General features: G+C 38.4%; 1 protein-coding gene across 2 annotated transcripts in view; it reads left to right on the top strand.

Annotated features, from left to right (window-relative positions):
- The first annotated feature begins 30 nt into the window (after positions 1–30).
- LOC127006339 (chromodomain-helicase-DNA-binding protein 1-like) overlaps positions 31–20,018 on the top strand; it is a 60,843-nt gene continuing 40,855 nt past the window's right edge. For both annotated transcript variants that reach the window (XM_050876174.1, XM_050876171.1), the window contains exons 1-7: positions 31–469; positions 5,051–5,196; positions 6,752–6,995; positions 10,348–10,466; positions 11,272–11,448; positions 13,482–13,657; positions 14,163–14,332. In XM_050876174.1, coding sequence (XP_050732131.1) covers positions 461–469; positions 5,051–5,196; positions 6,752–6,995; positions 10,348–10,466; positions 11,272–11,448; positions 13,482–13,657; positions 14,163–14,332 — 1,041 coding nt within the window. In that variant the 5' untranslated portion in view covers positions 31–460. The remainder of the gene's footprint in view (positions 470–5,050; positions 5,197–6,751; positions 6,996–10,347; positions 10,467–11,271; positions 11,449–13,481; positions 13,658–14,162; positions 14,333–20,018) is intronic.

Below are 20,018 nucleotides of genomic sequence, written 5' to 3'. Positions count from 1 at the left end.
GACGTCACGGGCCCGGGGATTGTGGGTAACAGGAACATGGCTGACGGACTTTGCTGTGGCAGACTGTGGCTGCTGCTCCACAAATCTTGACATTTTGGAGGCATCTGACGCCAGTGTACCGTGGTCTAGCAGCTGTAGTGTTCCTGAAGGGTTTAAGTACTTGATCGTGTGTGTAGAGGAGCAGAATATACGCTGTGTAATGTGGATGCAGAAAATATAGGAAATTACGACTCTGCTATGGACGAGGGGCCGTAAAATGGCCGCCCGTCAGCCATCTTTGGTGGCCACGTAACGCCGTGAGGGAAGCGGCGCTGAGCCTCCCTGGCCACACAAACACTTCTGTGCTGTATCCTGCAATGAAACTAGTGAGATTTAACTGAGAAAAGGAAGCATTTTCAGAGGATTACACTCGTAGGAGGCTGAAGACATCTGCGGGCGGCGGGCCTCGGACCGGCTCACGATGAGGGAGGTCAGTGTCGTTTGTTTACATCAGCTGGCGGGGCGGGGCGGGGAGGGCAGCACGCCGGGGCTGGGCTGCTGTGTGCCCGCTGATGACTCGTTTTGGGAGATACAAATAAAAGGGAAAATACCTGGGCTTAGTAAATCGAGGTGCAGTGAGCGTTGTGCACCGACGTGAAGGTAAGTTAAAAAAAAAAATACCACGATGTTGACTGACCTGGTTGGCCCATCCATTCATTCTCTATGGTACAAGGAATAGTAACTGTTGGGTGGGTTTAGTAGGTATAGCACCCTTACACGCAGAAACAATGGGTTGGAATTAACACCAAGGTGGACAGGTTCAATACACAGTTACACCCAAACGGCTGGCAGCACAACACTTATCAACACTACAAATAAACATCTCTTCATACACAGACGAGCATTGGCGACGCTAGTGTAACCTTAGCAATTAAACGATTCACTTCCCTCTTTGAACACATTATTGAATAAAAATAGAATCTTTAATTTTACGGTGCTCTGTTGTTCCAGTGACTGCTGATATGAGGTGAAGGTTATTATGATAGTTGCCTCCTAGTTGTTGCTGTTCACCTAATAAGGGAGTGTTTGCATTGCTTTCCTGACTGCAGAGATACAGATCAGTTTTTTTTCTTCTAGGGAATGATGTTGGGCTATGCGAGATCATTGAGACTTGTCCAGGCTCAGGAAGTTTACTGCTTGGAGTATAGAAATATTTGAAGTCTAGTTTGAGTATTATGGTATTACTCTAGAATTACACCTAACTTGTTGTGATGGTGATATAGGCAAGTTAACTAGGTATGGGCTAATCATCATTTTCCAGGGCTGGGTAGTACAGCATCTTAGCCACCTCATGGGAACTCAACGATTAATTTTGATAACAATATTGTCAAATAACCAGTTTCTGAGGTTGGTTTCAACGTTGTTTAAATGGTTTTAGGTTGCCATTTTATAGCAGTTACTTTCCATAAGGTCTAGGTGGGGTTCACTTGGCTCAAGAAAGCTTGGCATGGGTATATATGGTGTTGGCCTGCTCAGTCACCTTGAACTTTGTGTATTCAGAATTTTCACCAATGTACGTAATCATCACTGGAATTGGAAGAAGAATAATATCTCAAGTTTCCCCTCAATAGAGGATTAATTTATTATTAGTGTGACCTGAGTACAATAATTTTGAAAACCTTCCAACATTATCAAAATATGGAGGGCAAATTGATAGGAAACTGCTTTCACATCATTGATAATCAGCGACACTCAGCCCCGACACAGCCTTCCAAGCCCTGAAGTGTACGCAGACCTTCCTGCAGAAGTCGGGGCAACTCGATAGGATCTAACCACCACACTGGTGACAGAAGACGACCAAAAACAACACTGGATAGCGATTACTACTGACGGGGCTCTAGAGGCTGTGGTCCCCATAGCCTAACTAGCCCCATAAAAAACCCCAAGAAGAAGAAGAAAATATGGAGGGCAAATTGATAGGAAACTGCTTTCACATCATTAATAATCATAGAATTTCTGTGATTCAATAGCATTACTCAGCTGGATGAGCCACTGCACACAGAAATACTTTTGGGCACTGGGCAAGCAAGCAGCCCAATATAGCTGTCACTGGTCCTTGAATAATATGAAAAAATGTGGAAGAGTGCTGTTTAAGCCATTTTCTAATCATACCTGTGAATTGATAGGGGAAGTTATTATTTATATAAGACTAGAGCAAGATGATTTAAGGAGGTTTCCCCATTATGTGGTAAGCAACTGGAATGACCTGCCTAATTGGATAATCAATGTTGATACAGCAGAACATTTTAGGGCACGATTAGACAAATATTAGAAACACCCAAGGCAGAAAGTTAATTTCAAGGAGCAGATAACATCCACTTGGCAGTCAACAGTCATAGTAATCATGGGTTGATGTACTTGTTTGGAGTTACAACCCTGAGCTTCGTCTGGTACAATGTCTTCTGTAATTTACGGTAATGATGATAATGACCTGCCCTTTTGGAGAGTGGGTGTGTGGCTATGTTGCTTTTTAATGAGGGTAAGGTACTATTTAGTGGTGATAGGTGACACTCACCAACAGAAGTGCATAGCACTAGCAGAATAAAATCTTTAAATGCAATGTCAAATCGATAAGCTATAAAGATCATTCTCCCAAGCTGTTTCTAGCAAGGCTACGTGATCCCCAGTCAATCCTTGACCCTCCAGGGAGTCATGACTCGCCAATTGGAAATTGGAAATATTACAGATGATGTTATCATTGTCATTACAGTAATTCCTGTGTGGGTCCTGATCGTTTCTGCCGAACTGGCAAATAGTTGAATCTACTTAAAACCTAATCAACATAACTGTGAGAGATTACTATTTTAGTCACAATAGGTTGCAAGTACTATCCATTAGGTTAAGGTGGGGGTCTGTTAATCTATTAATAGTTCTTAACCAATAATGCAGCAGTAGGACATTGTCCTTTGTGATAGGTTTCAATTTAAATGGTGATTTGTTACCATCCATTAGGATAATGGGAGTGTTTTATTATTAATAGTTCTTAACTGATTTTACAGGGATAAGTTACTGTAAAGTCATAGGAAGGAGAAAATACAGATGAAGGAATGTATGATAGCCTACACATAGCAAACAGGCATCATTATCAATAATAGTATAGGCAACTAGAACAAATACTACTACTACTATTACTACTACTACTACTGTAGTGCAGCTGACTTGCCTGATCGGCAAGCCTCCCATAACTCACTCGGCGAGGGAGGTACCTCTTTGGCTGACTGGTTAAGGAGTGGCTCTCCTGTTTTGCTGGTCGTGGGTTCAATCCTCGGCGCTGGCAAACTTTTCCTTGTCTGGATTAATTTCTCGTGTGTCGTTACACGCGGCGGCCGTGTTGGAGTGTAGTAAAGAGAAAAATTCTGGTGTTTCACTACTACTACTACTACTATTAGTAATACAGTTTATTTAGTTTTGGCAGCCATTAGGCTGAAAATATGCAAGTTATAGATACATATATCTGTAGTTGATTTTGATTTAAATATTGTTAGCACTATCAAACAGATTTTGGAGGTGTCCGCCACCGAGAAAATACCAGGCTTTATATTAACAAAACAGCTGTTTAAGACTCCTAATAATTTTTAACTCAAAATCGACTTTAATTGACGGTATTTGTTGTAGTTACCTGCATATTATTCACACTGACGACTGTTTTGTTAATATACAAGAGTGATGATTATAATTATTAAACGGTCTTTGAGCTGTCCACCACCAAGAAAATTAGCAGGCTTTATATCAACAAAACAGCTGTTTACAATAGTACTGGTAATTTTTAAATCAAAATTGACTATAATTGATGGTATTTGTTATTGTTACCTGCATATTATTTGCACTAACGACTGTTTCCTGTTTGTAGGCTATCATAATATCCATGCAATCAGACGTGCCGTGTAACAGCAGGTTGCCAGTGCGTAATGATGCACACTTCAGACTTGGGTGAACTGACTATACCTATCATAATTACCTAAAAAAATTACAGATAGATAAACAGTCACAACACACTAGAGATTTTAGTAGGAAAGAGTGGGGATGATTCGGCCATTTTTCTTTAAATATTTTTAGGAAAAAATGAAGTAGTGTAATTTTGGTGGTGTGAAAATGTTCCTTCTCAGTTACTCTGGTTCTAGTTGGGAGCTATTCCTAAGCCATAACCAGTAGCCCATCACAGTAAATATAGAATGTAGAAATACTTAAAAAATCATATAGCATAAAAAAATCTTATTTTGATTTTATTTTTACTTAAAAAAAAAATCAGAATTTTTTACAACCTTGTCTACTTCTGTTGCATATATTTTCTGCAATCTTAGTTTTTGCTTAGCATTGCTTTTTTATCATAATTTATGCATTTAAGTTACTGTATAACAGATGTGCCTGTAGTGAAATTATACAAGATGATGACAGTTACTGCAGATGATGTTACTCGTATTTTTCCCATATTAGGCTGACGTAAGTTCTGTATTACAACACACACACACACACACACACACACAAACACTTCAGATTTCTATACCACAGAATGGTGAAATAGGAAACATTAACATGTTTATATTGCAGTCTAGGTTTTGATAACCACATCTTGTTATATTGAAAATAGGATGTGATTGTTGGTTAAGATATATACTGTAAAAGAAAATCTTCCTTATGTATCATATTTGTAGAGCTTTGAATTTGAACAACCCATGTCAACTCTAGATGAGCATATCTTTGTAACTCAATAATGATTGGTGGGATATTCTTGTAATTTTGTTATCTAATGTATTTGCGATTAGTTGGTACTTATAGAGGAAACTTTAATACAAAATGCCATATATATGTTTAAGTGCATGATCAGTAAAAAATCATATCAATGGGTAGTCAAGTTGTATAGTTTATGATGTAACTTTTGTTCATATAGTAGATCAAGTGAAAGCCTTCACAATGCTGTAGACCAAAATTCCATCATTAACTTATGTAAATTTTGTATGCAGATACTCAAGCTATAACATATAATTTACTGCAAATTCATTTTTCTTTTCAGTACACTGAAGACAGTGGCTCTGATAGTGAAGAGGAGCACTCTGGGTCAGGCAGTGACTCGGATAATGGCAATGATTCTGACAACAACGAGAACGAGAGTAAATCAGGCGGTGGCAGTGAATCAGGTTCCGGGTCAGGAAGTGGAAGGTAACCTATGGAGTTTATTTAGATTTTGCCAAATGTAGTTGTAAATTTTTTGTTTTTCATTATTTTGCAGATGACTTAGTTTGATTAATATTTCAAACAGTTTTCCACAACTTGCATGCAAGTAATTGCATTATAGGGATGTACCGATCCCAAAATTTTGACCGATACCGATACCCCAATATTTGACCGATACCGATACCGAAACCTGTGCACTGATTTTTATTTATGCAACAATTCCAGCAGCTAAAGGGCAATATCATATGTTAAGAAAAAAAAAGACCCATTACTCGTTGTTCCAATATAGAAGGGAAGTGTTAACACCCCCCCCCAAGAGTTTCGACAAGGGGCGAGGGAGGAGGCGCCTCGTGAGGTCTAGTTGACTCAGCTAGGTTAACTCTATCTTAATTGCCGTATATTTAGGCAGAAGATTGTGAAGAAATCCCCAGATCCTGGCAGCGTGCCTCGTTGCAGGGCGATCGTCTGACCAACTGAGGCAGGCAGTTGAGGCAAATGAGGCGAGTGGAGGGGTTCCGCCAATCCCGCGCCGAAGCTACTAGTACTAAACCTGTATTGTATGCGTCCGCGGTACCAAAGGCTATACTGTATACTAAGTATTATATACCTCTTATTCAAAGTAATATGAATCTTATCGTTTAAAGTGATGAAAATTAAATTGCGGGAAATTCCAAACTATGTAGTATCATGCTACTAGATAATTATACACTTTTCTAATATTTTTTCAACAATTTAGAAAATCCAATTTCTATTGAACAAAATTATTTAAGAGTGACATGCGATGTACAAAACTCCTTCAAGTATCGGTAGTATCGGCAGAAAATCAGCTGATACCAATACTCTAAAAATGTGCTGATACCACCAATACTGATACATCGGTTCATCCCTATTGCATTAGATCCGTTATGGAGGTAGATATTCAGTATTGTTTTGTTGTTTTCAAATGTACTCACCTTTTTCAATGATTGCCATTATCTGATCTGTGGATGTTGATGTGGTTTCTGCATCAGTTGATACTGGTTCCCCTGTAATCTTTGAATTTGAAAGTTTATAATGTTTCTTAGGACTATGAAACTAACCTTTTCTAGCTTTAAATCACTAATTTTATTTGCCTGATCATAAGTGCAATCAGTCATAAGTCGCATACATCATAACTCAAGGACTACCTGTTTATGCTGTCAATATGGGATCTCATAATTGCAAGTAACATTGCCTCAGCCACACTTAGACAGGGCACAGGTAGGGTGCTTCCATTTTCAATGCAAATTTTTTTTTTTTACTTTATTAATTTGCGATATATTCAGAGATGAATAGACATTACAAAAAACCTTATCGTGTAACCTATGTAGGGAGCATCCAAAGTCTATGGTGCATCCTGATTTTTTCCCATAGAATATACATGTCTTCATTCCAGATTGTTGGCAAACCTGAATTACTCATGCATTACCAGATTCTGTGTTGTGTGTGTGTATGATATATGTACAATTTAGAATAATTGCCATCATGCTTTTAGATATCATTAATTTGCATATCTTAACAGTGGTTCCGGGTCTGGAAGCTCCTCTGACAGTTCTGACAACAACAATTCAGACTCAGACTCGGATAACAAGCAGTCTGGATCTGAGGAGGAAGATGATGATGATAATGAAAATAAACAAGATGATGATGAGGAGCAGGATGATGAAGAGCAGGACGAAGATGAACAGGATGATGACCACGACCAGTCAGCAAGTTCTTCCAACAGTGGTAGTGGAAGAAAGAAGAACAAAGAGGACTTGAAGTCGGTTAGTTTTATTGCAGATACTTCACATACTCATTATTTTCCTAAATGCCTAATGCTTTGGGTTATCATGCTATTAGAAATTTATCTCCACTGTCATCTCTTTTTCTCTTTGAGTGGACAACCATTGTTTTCCTCTCAATGTTCTTAGGATATGAGAAGATAAGAAAGGATACAGTCATGTTCCTTTCATTCTGTCACCCATTCTGGTTTGCAAACCTCTTCCATATTAGCCTCTCACTCACCAGCTCTTTAGTATCCCACATTTCCATCTTACATTTATTTAACCAGCCTTTCAGCATTTTGATCCACCTTCTAGGTTGTCCTTTTCTGTTTTCTCCATTAAATCTTCTTACAACTTCTCACCTTCATTTGTTCAGTGATGTCAGACCACCTGAACATGCATTTTTTGTCACTAGTACACTTTATTCCACACCATTTCCATACTCCCATATTACAAATGTATTTTATTAACCAATTTAAATGTTTAATTGTTTTTCATTGGATATTCACCTTGATCATTTTCTGTATTTTTTATGACTCCTTGAATTCCACTTTATCTCTCTGTAATGGTCGTAAATGTCCATTATCCACTGCATTCACCAATGATCCACTTAAAGGCCTTGCAAATGTTTTACACTTTCCCTGTAGCAATTTCACTGCCCTTCTTTCTCTATCATAGCTTTGTAATACCTCCCATTATCCTTCCAGAACTTTTAACACTAAATAATTCACATACACATACCAGACAATTCATCAAATTCGTTAATTCTCATGGCTCATGATTCACTCACTGAAATAGCTCATGTTAACTGTGTGGATCCTAGTCGATTGATTGATTGATTGATTGTTCTTTTAAGGAGAACATATGAAAGTATACAGCTGACTCCCACCTTATGAATGGGTTAAGTTCCTGAAAAAACATTACTGAAATGAAATTTCATTGTATGAATCTTATGGTGAAATGGCATTTGGTTCCAGGGCCACATTTTTTTTTCCCATTCACTATTATTAACCCATTTTCTGCTCAATCTCAATCAATATTTGCATATTTTATGACTCCCTAACCCTTAATTTGTAACCACATCTGTGATTTAAACCGGTAGCAGCGACGGGCCAAATTTGTGGCTTCACCATGTAGCAGCGACGGGCCAAATTTGTGCCATGATATTTACCCCCCAAAATAGATGATACATAATCAGATCAGAAATGCTTTGATATATATAATGAAATGGTTTGTGTGAGGGGTGATTTTTTCTCATTTTTCTCGCTTGGAGGGACCATTAAGAAACATGATCCCCACTGCTACCGGGTTAACAAGCAACTGGCCTTTTAAGACAGACAGACTAAACAGTTGATCCCCATTATTTCCTGGGTTATAACCCCTATGGCTATGCCCATCACCACCACCCACCACTGCCCAGCATCATGGAGCAGCAGGAAGTGGATAAAATGAAGCTGCCCAACAACAACCACAATCACAATGAACCCCAACAAAAAAATTGCCACTGATGTAGATTGTTTTATATTGCACAGTCCACATTGCAGCCTTAATTTATCAGGGCCTGGATTTACAAAGCATTTAGTGCGTAGTTTTGGGCCTCAACAACAAAAGTGTGATTCACAAAGCTCCGCGGTAATAACTACCAACTATTTGATGATGTCACGAGTTAGTGCACGCATTCACAAAGCCTTTTGTCGCGCTGTGTGACACTAAATTTGTTGTTGAATAACTACTGCCTCGGAGGTGTAGTAAACGCTAACAATATTATCATATTTACATATAAATGCTTATAAATCGAGGTTTTCAACTTGAAATATAACTTTGGGAGTAAGAGAAGCCAATTTCTTCATAAAATGATGAGATATATATGCACTTTGAGAGGCATAAGAAGTGTGGGCGGTATGATAGGCTACGTTTTCCCAGCAACACCGAAGCCTGGGGGACTGCCAGACCTCCCTCCTCCTTCTAGTCTTCCTTCCTTCCTTCTTTATTCATCTTCCTACCTCCTCCTCATCCATTCATCCATCCATCTCTAGATTTGTCCCTCCGTGGAGGGACCATGGGCCTTTGTTGAGTTACAGTCCATGAATTGGTAGCAGACAGACCAACTTTATCGGCTCTCGCCAACCAAAAGTCGGCTCTGTCAACGAGGATTAGTGTGTCGATATCTGCCCTTCTCATCCTGTCTGTTTTTTTCTTACCTTCCCTCCATTATTATCTAAAGCGTTCTGCAGATATGGCAAAACAGTCTTAACTTTCCCTCGTTCCTTCGTTCCGTCCTTTGTTCCTGTCTGCCTCGATATCTGTCCCATATTTTCCTTTGCTTTCCTTCTGCCTCAATCTCCTTATCTTCTTTTTCTTCCCTGTAGGCATGTTCGAAGATAACAAGACGTAGAACAGCAGAGTTACTTTGACGTATATGTGAAGCAAACAAGAAATAAGTTCCCAGATTATGATTTAGCATAGTTTACCTTAAAAAAATGAAAACCTTTAATTTCAACATAAATGTCTTTATCACATAGATGTAAAAAGCGGGAATAAAGTAAATATGGTCTTAGAAACCTTATAAATAGCCATTGTGTCTTATTATGATGGAAAAAGGAAGAAAATGGGAAAAGAGAACGGGTTGTTTTGAAGCGGCAGCTGGAGGCAGCTGCCTTATGATTGGCTGACGGTTCTGAAAACATGCTTGTGATTCGTTGCGAGTCCGATGACGTCATCATCTAATCAGTGGCCTCGCTGCCTCTAGCTACAATGTAAGTTTTGCTTTGTGAATCTGAAGTTAACATCTGTTGCTAAATCAATAGTGTGTAGTTATGTTAGTAAGTATCTTTGTGAATCCGGGCCCAGTACACTCATTTCTTGGCATGATTCACCTTAGTTTTGGTATTATTCAGGTTATATTAGTGTCTGCTCCTGTGTGCATTTTCTCACTATAAACATATGATGCTTCATGTTAGCATTTCTAACTATTGTACAAAATTTTGTCAGTACCATGTTAAAAAATACAAGTACATAACAAGATGCAGAGATACAAGGCAGTTATACTAATATGGTGTTGTGCAAGAGTATGTTTTGTCGAGCTTCACAGAGTATTGTTGCGCTTTAACTACATGTTGCAGACAATGCATTAAACTGCCCACAGAAAAACAAAAAAAGTTTAAGTGCAGTTTATTATTTTTGGTGAGTGAAGGGTAGTAAAATGTAATCTTCAAAATTTTTGTTGCATGAATGTTCATAAAGTGGGGTTGTCTCTATATAAGCACTTGTTTTCCTACCTTTTATTTTCACTTGTATTTGTCAGTAGTGGCATCATCATCTAATCTGATGCTGAAATATCTGCATATTTCAGGCCTGGGAAGAGAATCCTGACATCTATGGAATTCGGAGGTCTGCCAGAGAAAGAAAAGAGCCTGAGCGTATCAAAGTGGAACTCAAGGGATCAGCAAAAAAACATAGGAAAAGATCAACGTGAGTTTCCAGTGAACAATAGTTAAGTTCTAAAATTAGGTGTACTATATTTGCATTACACAACTAAGTTGTGTAAAGAACTGCCAAATGCAATAAACCACCACGTATGGCATTCATTGATTATGTTATAGCATTTGGCTCAATTAAAACTTAAGCAGTCATGCAGGCACTCGGTAGGCAAGAAGGAAAGTGAGAACATTCTAATTGATTGAGGTGTTAGGCAATGTGACACACATCTCCAAAATTATTCATGGCTTGCTTAGAAATATTTAAAGAAAATAGAGAGGGATAACATGGGAATCATTATAAAGGTAAGGTAAAGATGTGCACTATTGCTGTGCCTGACTATGGTCTTCATCTCTGTAGCGTTTGCTCTTTGAGCCTGTGGTAGGTAAAGAACCAATTACCTCGTGACAGGGGCCAATGTAAAATCCAGGATTGCCGCAGTATACCTTCCCCAGGTTTCCTCAGGTACCCATTTACCGATCAGCCCGAAAGGTAGTATGAACAGCTGGGTGAGCTGCACACTGACTGCCCGGGCAGGGATTTGAACCTGGGCCCGCAGAGTCATAACCAGGCATGCTGACCACTAGATCACATAGGTGGATAACTTAGCAACCTTAGATTTGCAAATGACATGGTCTCATTAAGTGAGTCTGAGGTGAACTTACAGAGAATGATTGATAAATCCAGGGGTAAAATCCTATAGAGAGTTTGAAAGTAGGCCTGAAGGTGAACATCTTTCAAACATTATATATATGCTTTTTCACTGTTGGTGAATTAACTTCCTTCATTGTCTTTCTAGTTCTAGTCAGTGGCATAGTTCTGATCAATCTGACAGTGAAAATTCTGACTATGGCTCACCAAAACCAAGGAAAAAGCCTCTCAGCAAGAAACCAGGTTCCTCATCCTCGAAGAAGAAGTCTCATAAGAAGCACAAGAGTAGTAGTGAAGCAAGTGATAGTGAGGATGATGGCAAGAGGTAAGTTATATATTAATTCATATTTTCTTCACCCTACCCTATGGTTAGGTTTGGGTAAAAAATTGAATCCTGAACAATGTCTCAATGGAAAACTTAAAATTTAATCTTTTGCTTTCCATTCCTATTTTTAGATTTGAACTTGTGTCTCATAAAGTAAAGTGATTTTACAGTGAGGAATGAGTTGTCAGAATTGTGGAACATAAAAGTCATGGGAAAAGCAAATTGAGAACATTGTTCTGAATTGGTATGGTCATCATAAATTATTCAAAAAGAATGTTGAGCAATGAGTTGGAGTCAAAAACAGCAGGAAATGATCTAAATGAATGTGGCTAGATTTGGTGAGTGTACAAATGTGGATAAAAATGAAGCTACTAATATAGTAGAGGATGAAGCGTTGGTTTTGAGATTTGAGTTTTTAATGATTAAATTGAATGAATTATCACTTGTTGCTAGAATTTTTTATCTTATAAAGGTTTGTGGTGAAAATCACTCATTCACATAGGTGAATATCTAGAACTTGATGTTTGGGAATAATTGGATGAGGATGTGTTGCTGGCAAGGAATTTGCCTGTCTTTAAAGCTAAGCTGGATAAAAGTAGATGAGGATACAGGATAATGTGTGAGTAACTCTAATCTTGTATAGTACAACTAAGTAAATGCACACACACACACCACTCTGTAGCTCAGTGGTTAAAAGCTCTGCTCCGCCAGGCTTCATGTCATGGTAGGTGGAGGTTTGAGCCCTGCTTAGCTGGGATTTTTCTGATGACAAGGAGTGGTTACTGTCCCCCTTTGAGCAAGGGGGATGGGGTGTGTGAAGGTCCTGGCAGTACCCAGAGATTGACTATAATGAGCTTGCTCTTGCCTGCCGGGAGGGAATTTACTGGCGATTGCGGGTCCAACTCGTGATCAGGCCATGGTGGTGATGAATTACACACACACACACACACACAGCACATTTCTAGCACAAAAACATTGCTAAGCTTCCAAATAAAGCATCTCCATCATGTTGTTAAAATACAAACAATAACCAATACGGCTGGGTCGTTAGCATGTTTGTACTGCATTGTATACTGTCGTACATACATTGGTAATATTTATTTTACAACAACTTGCAATTTTTCTCATCAGTGTTAGAAAGAAGTACTGTTTCTGTATACCTGAACCTTAAATACACGCTACCCTTACATAGGGCCTGTAAGTAATAAAAGATAAAGGTAACGTTGTGGGCATACGGTCTAGCTGTGCATGGCTGCAGTGCTCATTTCTGTCACATGGGCCCTTGAGCCGGTGGGGGGAGGTGAGAAACCAATACCCTGGGACACAAGGCATTTGGGTTACCACAGCTTACCTTCTCCAGGTTTCCCCAGATATCCATTTATTGACCATCCCAAAATGGAGGATGAATGGCTGGGTGAGCTGCATTCAGACTTCCTGACCTGGGATTCAAACCCAGGCCCATGGATTCATAGCTAGGCATGCTAACCACTGGACCATGGAGGTGTATAGATCATGGAAATGACAAATATTAAAAATAGTGGTTTTGGAAGAAGGTTTGGTTCATTTATGGCTTCACCTTATTCACAGAGGTGTTCAGTACACAACCCCTACTAATAGGGTTTGTCAACTTTAGGGGCATCTTTGGGAGGCTCTGCATAGGATATGCTACTCTATCATGCCAAACGTTTTGCTCCACATATCTGTTTCTCAGAATGCACATATTAAATGTGGACACATGAATGTTGTCACTTAACCTAAATTTAGGTTCATGTTTTACAGACAGTGTTTAGGAAGGAAGCAGTCAGTACCTCACCTTACTGTGGTTGGGGGAGCACTTCTTCAAGCTACTACCAATAGCCCTTTGTAGTTTTGTTGCACCAGTCTATCCCTAGACAACTAAGATGCAAGCTTGTGCAACCCTTCAAGATGTAACTCCATGAAGAACATATGTTGTTTATTTTATATATATTAATATGGATAATGGGTATTGTTTGCTTTGAGCTAATCATCAGATTTAATATCATCTTCTCCAGACGAGGATCCAATCGTGCTGCGAAAGAAGTCAGTTACAAGGAAGAAGAAAGTGGAGAAGATGAGGAAGATGAAGAGGACTTGATTGAGGTTGATTGGTCCCAGACAATACCTGCTGAAGATGAGAATGCCCACACCATAGAAAAGATTCTGGATCACAGAGTTGGCAAAAAAGGAGGTTAATATACATCATCATGATTGGTTACTTCTTTTCTTTTATGTCTTTTCTCTTCATTATTTTATTATGGCCACAGTATCTCAACATACTCTTTTATTTACCTTTCACATGACTTTTGTCCATGACTTTTGTCAAGTTCTTTGTTCTGTACTCTCAAGCAACTCATTGTTAAAGGTATTTATAATACAGACACGTTATTCCGCAGTATATCATTCAGATAGACCTGCCCCTACCAAACTTAACTTCTGTAGAATTTACTCAAGTCTTTCTCCCTCTATCCTTCAATTATTACCACACCACTACCTTGGCACTTCTGTACCTGCATTTTGCACGTGTCCTCTACACTTGCTTAGGGCCTCATTCCTTATAGTGAGAGGATATTTTCATGTGATTCAATTATACATTTAAGTGTTTGCTATACCTTTCAGTGTGCCTAAATTTCTTCCTCTCAGAATAGGTTAGTATGTGCTTGGCACTTTTAGCTATGATTTTATGTTTATTCCAGCTGTTGGAATGCAGACTTACATATATGAAATAGAAAAAAATGGAGAACCCAATGCTGATTTTGATCCTAATGATCGGGAGCAAGTTGAAGATCAGTACCTCGTCAAGTGGAAAGGATGGGCCCATCTCCACAATACCTGGGAGTCTGATGAGTCCCTGAAAACACAGAAGGTACTGAGTTATCCAGTTGTTTTTGTTTGCTTAGCATTTTAAATGTAAAATGTTTACCTAATCAGGGTTTCATTGTGTGAGCGTAATGGAACAGGTGTATCTTGAATGACTTAACTATTGTCAATACATGATTATTTTATTATAAAGTGTGTGTGTGTGTGTGTGTGTGCGTGAGTGTGTGTTTGCTTGCGTGCGTGCTTGCGTACATATGTGCTTATACAGTCATTATATACATCTTCGTGTCAGCACCTTCATAAACAATTATTTAAAAACTTAAATGCTTGTGACATTCACGAGAAATGTCAGTGACCTGATGATTTCAACCAATATATATTGTAAACAGCTGCTGAATGGGCTTTTGTTGTGAGACCTTGCCATTGGAAAAATATTCTTTAGTTTCCCAAAACTACTTTTTATCAATGCTAGTGTGCTAAATAGTTTCCTCTCATTGAACCCCTGATATTTATCCATTAGTTTGATCATTATAATCAAAATTTATTTTTTGTTATTAATTTGTAGATGACATCTCTTACTGTCTTTGGTATGAGTAGAGGCATGTGTGAGCTTCAGTCACTCAATTTCTTTCTATAATTTTCTCTGATCATGTTTGTTTCTGAGAGAGCTAAGCCAGGGACTCCAGTCTCTTCATCTGCACCAAACATCCTCAACCATTCATCTAGATGGCTGAGACAAGAGTGGATGTCTCTGCTGCATCCCAGTCTCCAAGGTGGTAAATACACACTTGATCATCACAATGGGGGATTTTTAGGGTAAAAGTTATCCACAAAAATCTGAAATGTTTATGCCAAGAAAGAGAAAACTGTTTTGCTGGTTGCTCTCGGGTAGCGAGAAAAGGCAGTTGCCTGTTTTAATGGTTACCACGAGATAAAGTATTAATGTGCTTTTTTTTACCTCATGCATTTGCTGTTAATATCACTGATTTCTTAGTAAAGCTTATTTTAATCATTGCAATGCATATCAAGCTTTCCCTTGCGCTAAATGAATGATATTTGGGAATTATTTACAGCTGTTTTTATATCGTCACAAATGGGTTTGCATTCTGGCATACCTTTTATTGTTCACTGTTTACATTTTTATGATAGTATTTTTTACCCACGTAATATATTTGTTTCTCTGGTAATGGATATTATATTGACATAATCAGAATTGCTACTTGGTCATGGACCTAAGTTGCTGTAGAAGAGGATTGAAAATGAATAATATCAAACATCCTAAACCTGTTTCCTGCCTTCGCTAAACAGGGTAGGCTGTTTTCAAAGTCCCAGTCAGATACTGACTAATACAAAGAGCAGTTGGAAGCATATTTAGCCGACTGGGCCAAATAATAGTGAGCATCTATTGGAATTTGGTGTCTGGTTAACAACAGTAATGCCTTAGTCTATCATTATTTCATAATGTATTGTCATTGGATCAATTGATACCTTGAACCAAAACCATTTCTGTTTTAAACTACCTAAAGTTTAAAGATTGGTTTAAAATTTCCTCTCATTACTGGCTCATGTAGATAGTCATAAGGAGACATGTTAAACTCAATGGTCCAATACCTTGGCAACTCTAAAGAACCCACAATTGAGTGAACGCATGCTACCGAGAGAGAATACATGTGGATTGCAGGATGCTGATGGGAACTGCTCATAAAAACATAAATAAGTGAGATGTTTTTGGTGTCAGCTTTGTTTTCAATAGATCACCACTTGCAAGTCTTCTGGAAGCAAGTAGGGTCCCAAGCCTGGCTGTTTGATTTTTTACCAAAACGACTTAAATATTTAAAAAAAATTTTTTGTTATGATGAACATTAACTTTGTGTAGTTATTGATACAGCACCTTTCTAAAGCAACTAATTATATGTACCTCTGACCAGTGAATGAAGATAATTAGCATTTTTTGCAGTTTGACAAAGTTATAAGTATTTTTGATAGATATATCCAAAAGATAAATATTTTGAAAATCTGCTCCAGTAGATGCGAATTTCATAGAGCTTCAAAGTAGGTAGGAAGAAAAAATAATGGATAGCAGGACAACAGGTTTAGGAAGTAGATACCAAAATCATATAATGAAAGAATATGTATCAAAGAGGTGGTGTAAATTTTATATGAAAAAACACTCATACCAGCAATATTCATCTAATTATGAGCACCAAATCATCCATATTCTAAGATCAAACTGAGATACTAATTGCAATTTATATTGGCATTGATAACATCCATCTGGTAAAAGATACAATTTTTAGTTCACAATTTCACATACTAAATCATACTTTTTCCTGTTTTCTGTTTAGTTTTCAGTATTTCTCATATCAACTTTGGTCTACATAATACATTATCTTTTGTCCCTGGCTCAATCACTGCCTCTTTGACATGCCTCATAGTCTGTGGTAGAGTGGTGGCTTGAATCCTTCTTTGGCTTTAACCTGCATGTTGCTTATGTTTTCATCAGTAGCAGTAGTTTAACAAAAAATGTGTGTATTTTATTCCCATAGGATTTTTTTAGTATTGCTTCAATTAATTGTTCATCCTTGGTCCATCATGTATTTGTCAATGTTCAGAAGCTTTCATAGAATTTCTTGTGTCAAAAATAGCATAACCATGAATTCCGGCATTGTAAGCTTCTTAATTTGATACAATGCTGATACCTGGTATCTATAGATAGGGTACATACATTTTTTGGTCACACACACACACACACACACACACTGCTTTAGTAGCTAAGTGGTAAAGCTCTGTGCTGCCTGATTTCATGGTTTGGCAGGCTGAGGTTTGAGCCCGCTCTGGCCTAGGATTTTTCCACTAACAAAAGAACGGTTGCTATCCCCCTTGAGCAAGGGGGATGGGGTGTGTGGTGTGTTAAGGTCCCAGTAGTATCCAGGTATTGATTAATGGGCTTTGCCCTAATTGGTAGGGAATTTGCTGGCAATGATGATCCCAGCTTGTTATCAGGCTATGGGTGAATTACACACACACACATCTACACATATGGTGAAGAAACTAATAACATCGATGATACGTCCGAGACTGGAATATGCTGCATTGGTGTGGTCACCTAGATTGAAGAAAGAAATTAGAAAGTTGGAAAAAATACAGAGAACAGCGACCAAACTACCAGAAACTCTGAGAGAACATACTTATGAAGAAAGACTGGAGAAATTGGGACTAACAACACTGGAGAGAAGAAGAGAGAGGAGACCTGATAGCATTATACAGGATACAAGAGGGATTGGAAAAATTGGACAGGGAAGACTTAGTGGTACGTGAAAGGAGTGTGACAAGAGGGAATACAGTAATCCTTCGCCATATCGCGGTTCACTTATCACGGTCTCGCTGTATCGTGGATTTTTAAATTGTAAATATTTAGTTTCGTATCGCGGATTTTTCGCTATATCGCTGGATTTTGCGGTATAAAGGTATTTTAATATATTTATTATTTTACTTATTTTGCAGTAAGAGAAGCATTTTCTACCCTAAAAAATTGTAAACGATATAAAAAAAAAAAAATTAATAAGAACATATTAGAAGAATATTAAATCGAAATAAAATACATAGCGTACAGCAGATGAGTAAAGACTCGCACGTATGGAAAATGCAGCTATGGCCGCTTCCGCTTGAGCTAGTTTGCCCACTTGTGATTGTACACGGCACACTATTGGCTGATGGATGGGAGGCGACCAACCAGAGCACTGTGTTCTGTATCCTGGGTGCTGATTGGCTCAGCGACCGTATCATTTCTTGGTTCGTCAATGGTTAGCTCGGAGACAAAGGGAGAGTGTGTTACAGCTTGCTACTGTTCAATGCTCGAGAGTTTGGCAGTGAGGACCCAGACAGGATGAGGCAATGACTACTTTTGAACAAGATTTAAGTCCTAAACTTGCTCAACATGATTACTCCAAGCTTATCTAGTTTCGTGGAACTCTTTGCGGTACTGGAATAAACACGTGGAGAGCTACTGAACCGAACAGCTGATACGCTCTTCTTCTTCTTGTGACCACAACTTACCGACCACACGAATACCCAACATGTTGGTGACTTGAGTTTCTGACTAGAATTTCGATGAGTTTCCCGTGAGACGTAGCCGACTTTGAATCTCGAGAAACCAGTGGTTGGGTGACCGTGTTCACATGGGCTTAGGCGAGATTCACAGAGATATGCGTCCTTAAATAAATAATATATATAAAATATAATATATAAATAATAAAATAAATAAATGGTCGCTACTTCTTGGATTTTTGCCTATCGCAGGGGGTTCTGGAACCTAACCCCTGCGATAAATGAGGGATTACTGTAGTAAGAAATTGAAGAAGAGCGACTGTAGGACAGACGTCAAGAAATACAATTTTCCATACAGAAGCATAACAACATGGAACGGAATTGATGAGGAGACTGTGTGTGCAAAAACGATTCATGAATTTAAAGCCAAACTGGATAATAAGCGTTATGGAGACGGGACAGCACGAGCCTAGTATGGCTTTTTTCCTGTATTTCACAACTAGGTAAATACACATGCATGCCTCCACACACACATGCATGTGCGCATGCACACATACACACACACTTACAAGCACATACACTAATTTTATTAGGACAGCATACAGGGTGAATCTAGTCTCTATATAAATGTTAAATTATTATTTTGTTTCTATATTTATAATGGCATAACAGTAATTTTATGAGAGTAATATACAGGTTGAATCTAGTCTTCATATATATGGAAAATGGTTTATTTCTATATTTTTTTATGGCATGAGGCAGGCCAAGGGAAAAAATAATGCTCAACACATTTCCCCAACTAAAAGTAGACAAAGCAAGGTACCAATAGAGAAGGACAAATCAAGATTCAAGAAATGTCTTGATACTCCTCTCTTCAAAGAAATTAAGTAATTGGAAGGGAAGGGTTTGTAAAATTTACTCTAATCACATATGCTCCTTAGTAAGAATAAATAACCTCATGCCCTGGGAACGGCATCCTTCATGTTATTAATACAATGGTTACCCATATAGAGTGAATTTGTATTAAAGAGACAATTGAATATAGAATGTATTTTTCATATGTATGAAAACTAGATTCACCCTCTGTATCAGTAATAATATTGCACAGAGTGCAGTAGAGTGAATGGTTTGGTAGTGATTGCCATACATTTCATTTATTATCATTTTCCTTTGCAATTACCAGCTAGTTGAAAATTATCATCTGTGTTCATTTAGTAATTGTGGGGCTTATATGGGTTTCATAGCTCAAAATGCAGTGTATAGCAAAAATCTTGTGGAAACACACACACTTACACACACACACAGTTTTCCATACAGAAGCATAACAACATGGAACAGACTTGACAAGGAGACTGTGTGTGCAAAAACGATTCATGAATTTAAAGCCAAACTGGATAATAAGCGTTATGGAGACGGGACAGCACGAGCCTAGTACGGCTCTTTTCCTGTATTTTACAACTAGGTAAATACACACACACACACACACACACATACACACATGAGTGAAGGAAAGGTACCACAAGATTGGAAGAGAGCAAACATAGTACCAATTTTTAAGGGAGGCAAGACAGAGGACCCATTAAATTACAGACCGGTATCACTCTCTAGTGTGGTTGCGAAGATATGTGAGAGGCTGGTTAAAAACAGGTGGTTGGATTTCTTAGAAAGTAAGAAAATTATCTTGG

This window comes from Eriocheir sinensis, chromosome 3 (genome assembly GCF_024679095.1).
Source record: "Eriocheir sinensis breed Jianghai 21 chromosome 3, ASM2467909v1, whole genome shotgun sequence".
Lineage (NCBI taxonomy): Eukaryota > Metazoa > Arthropoda > Malacostraca > Decapoda > Varunidae > Eriocheir > Eriocheir sinensis.
This window is presented reverse-complemented; position numbering and strand designations above follow the sequence as displayed.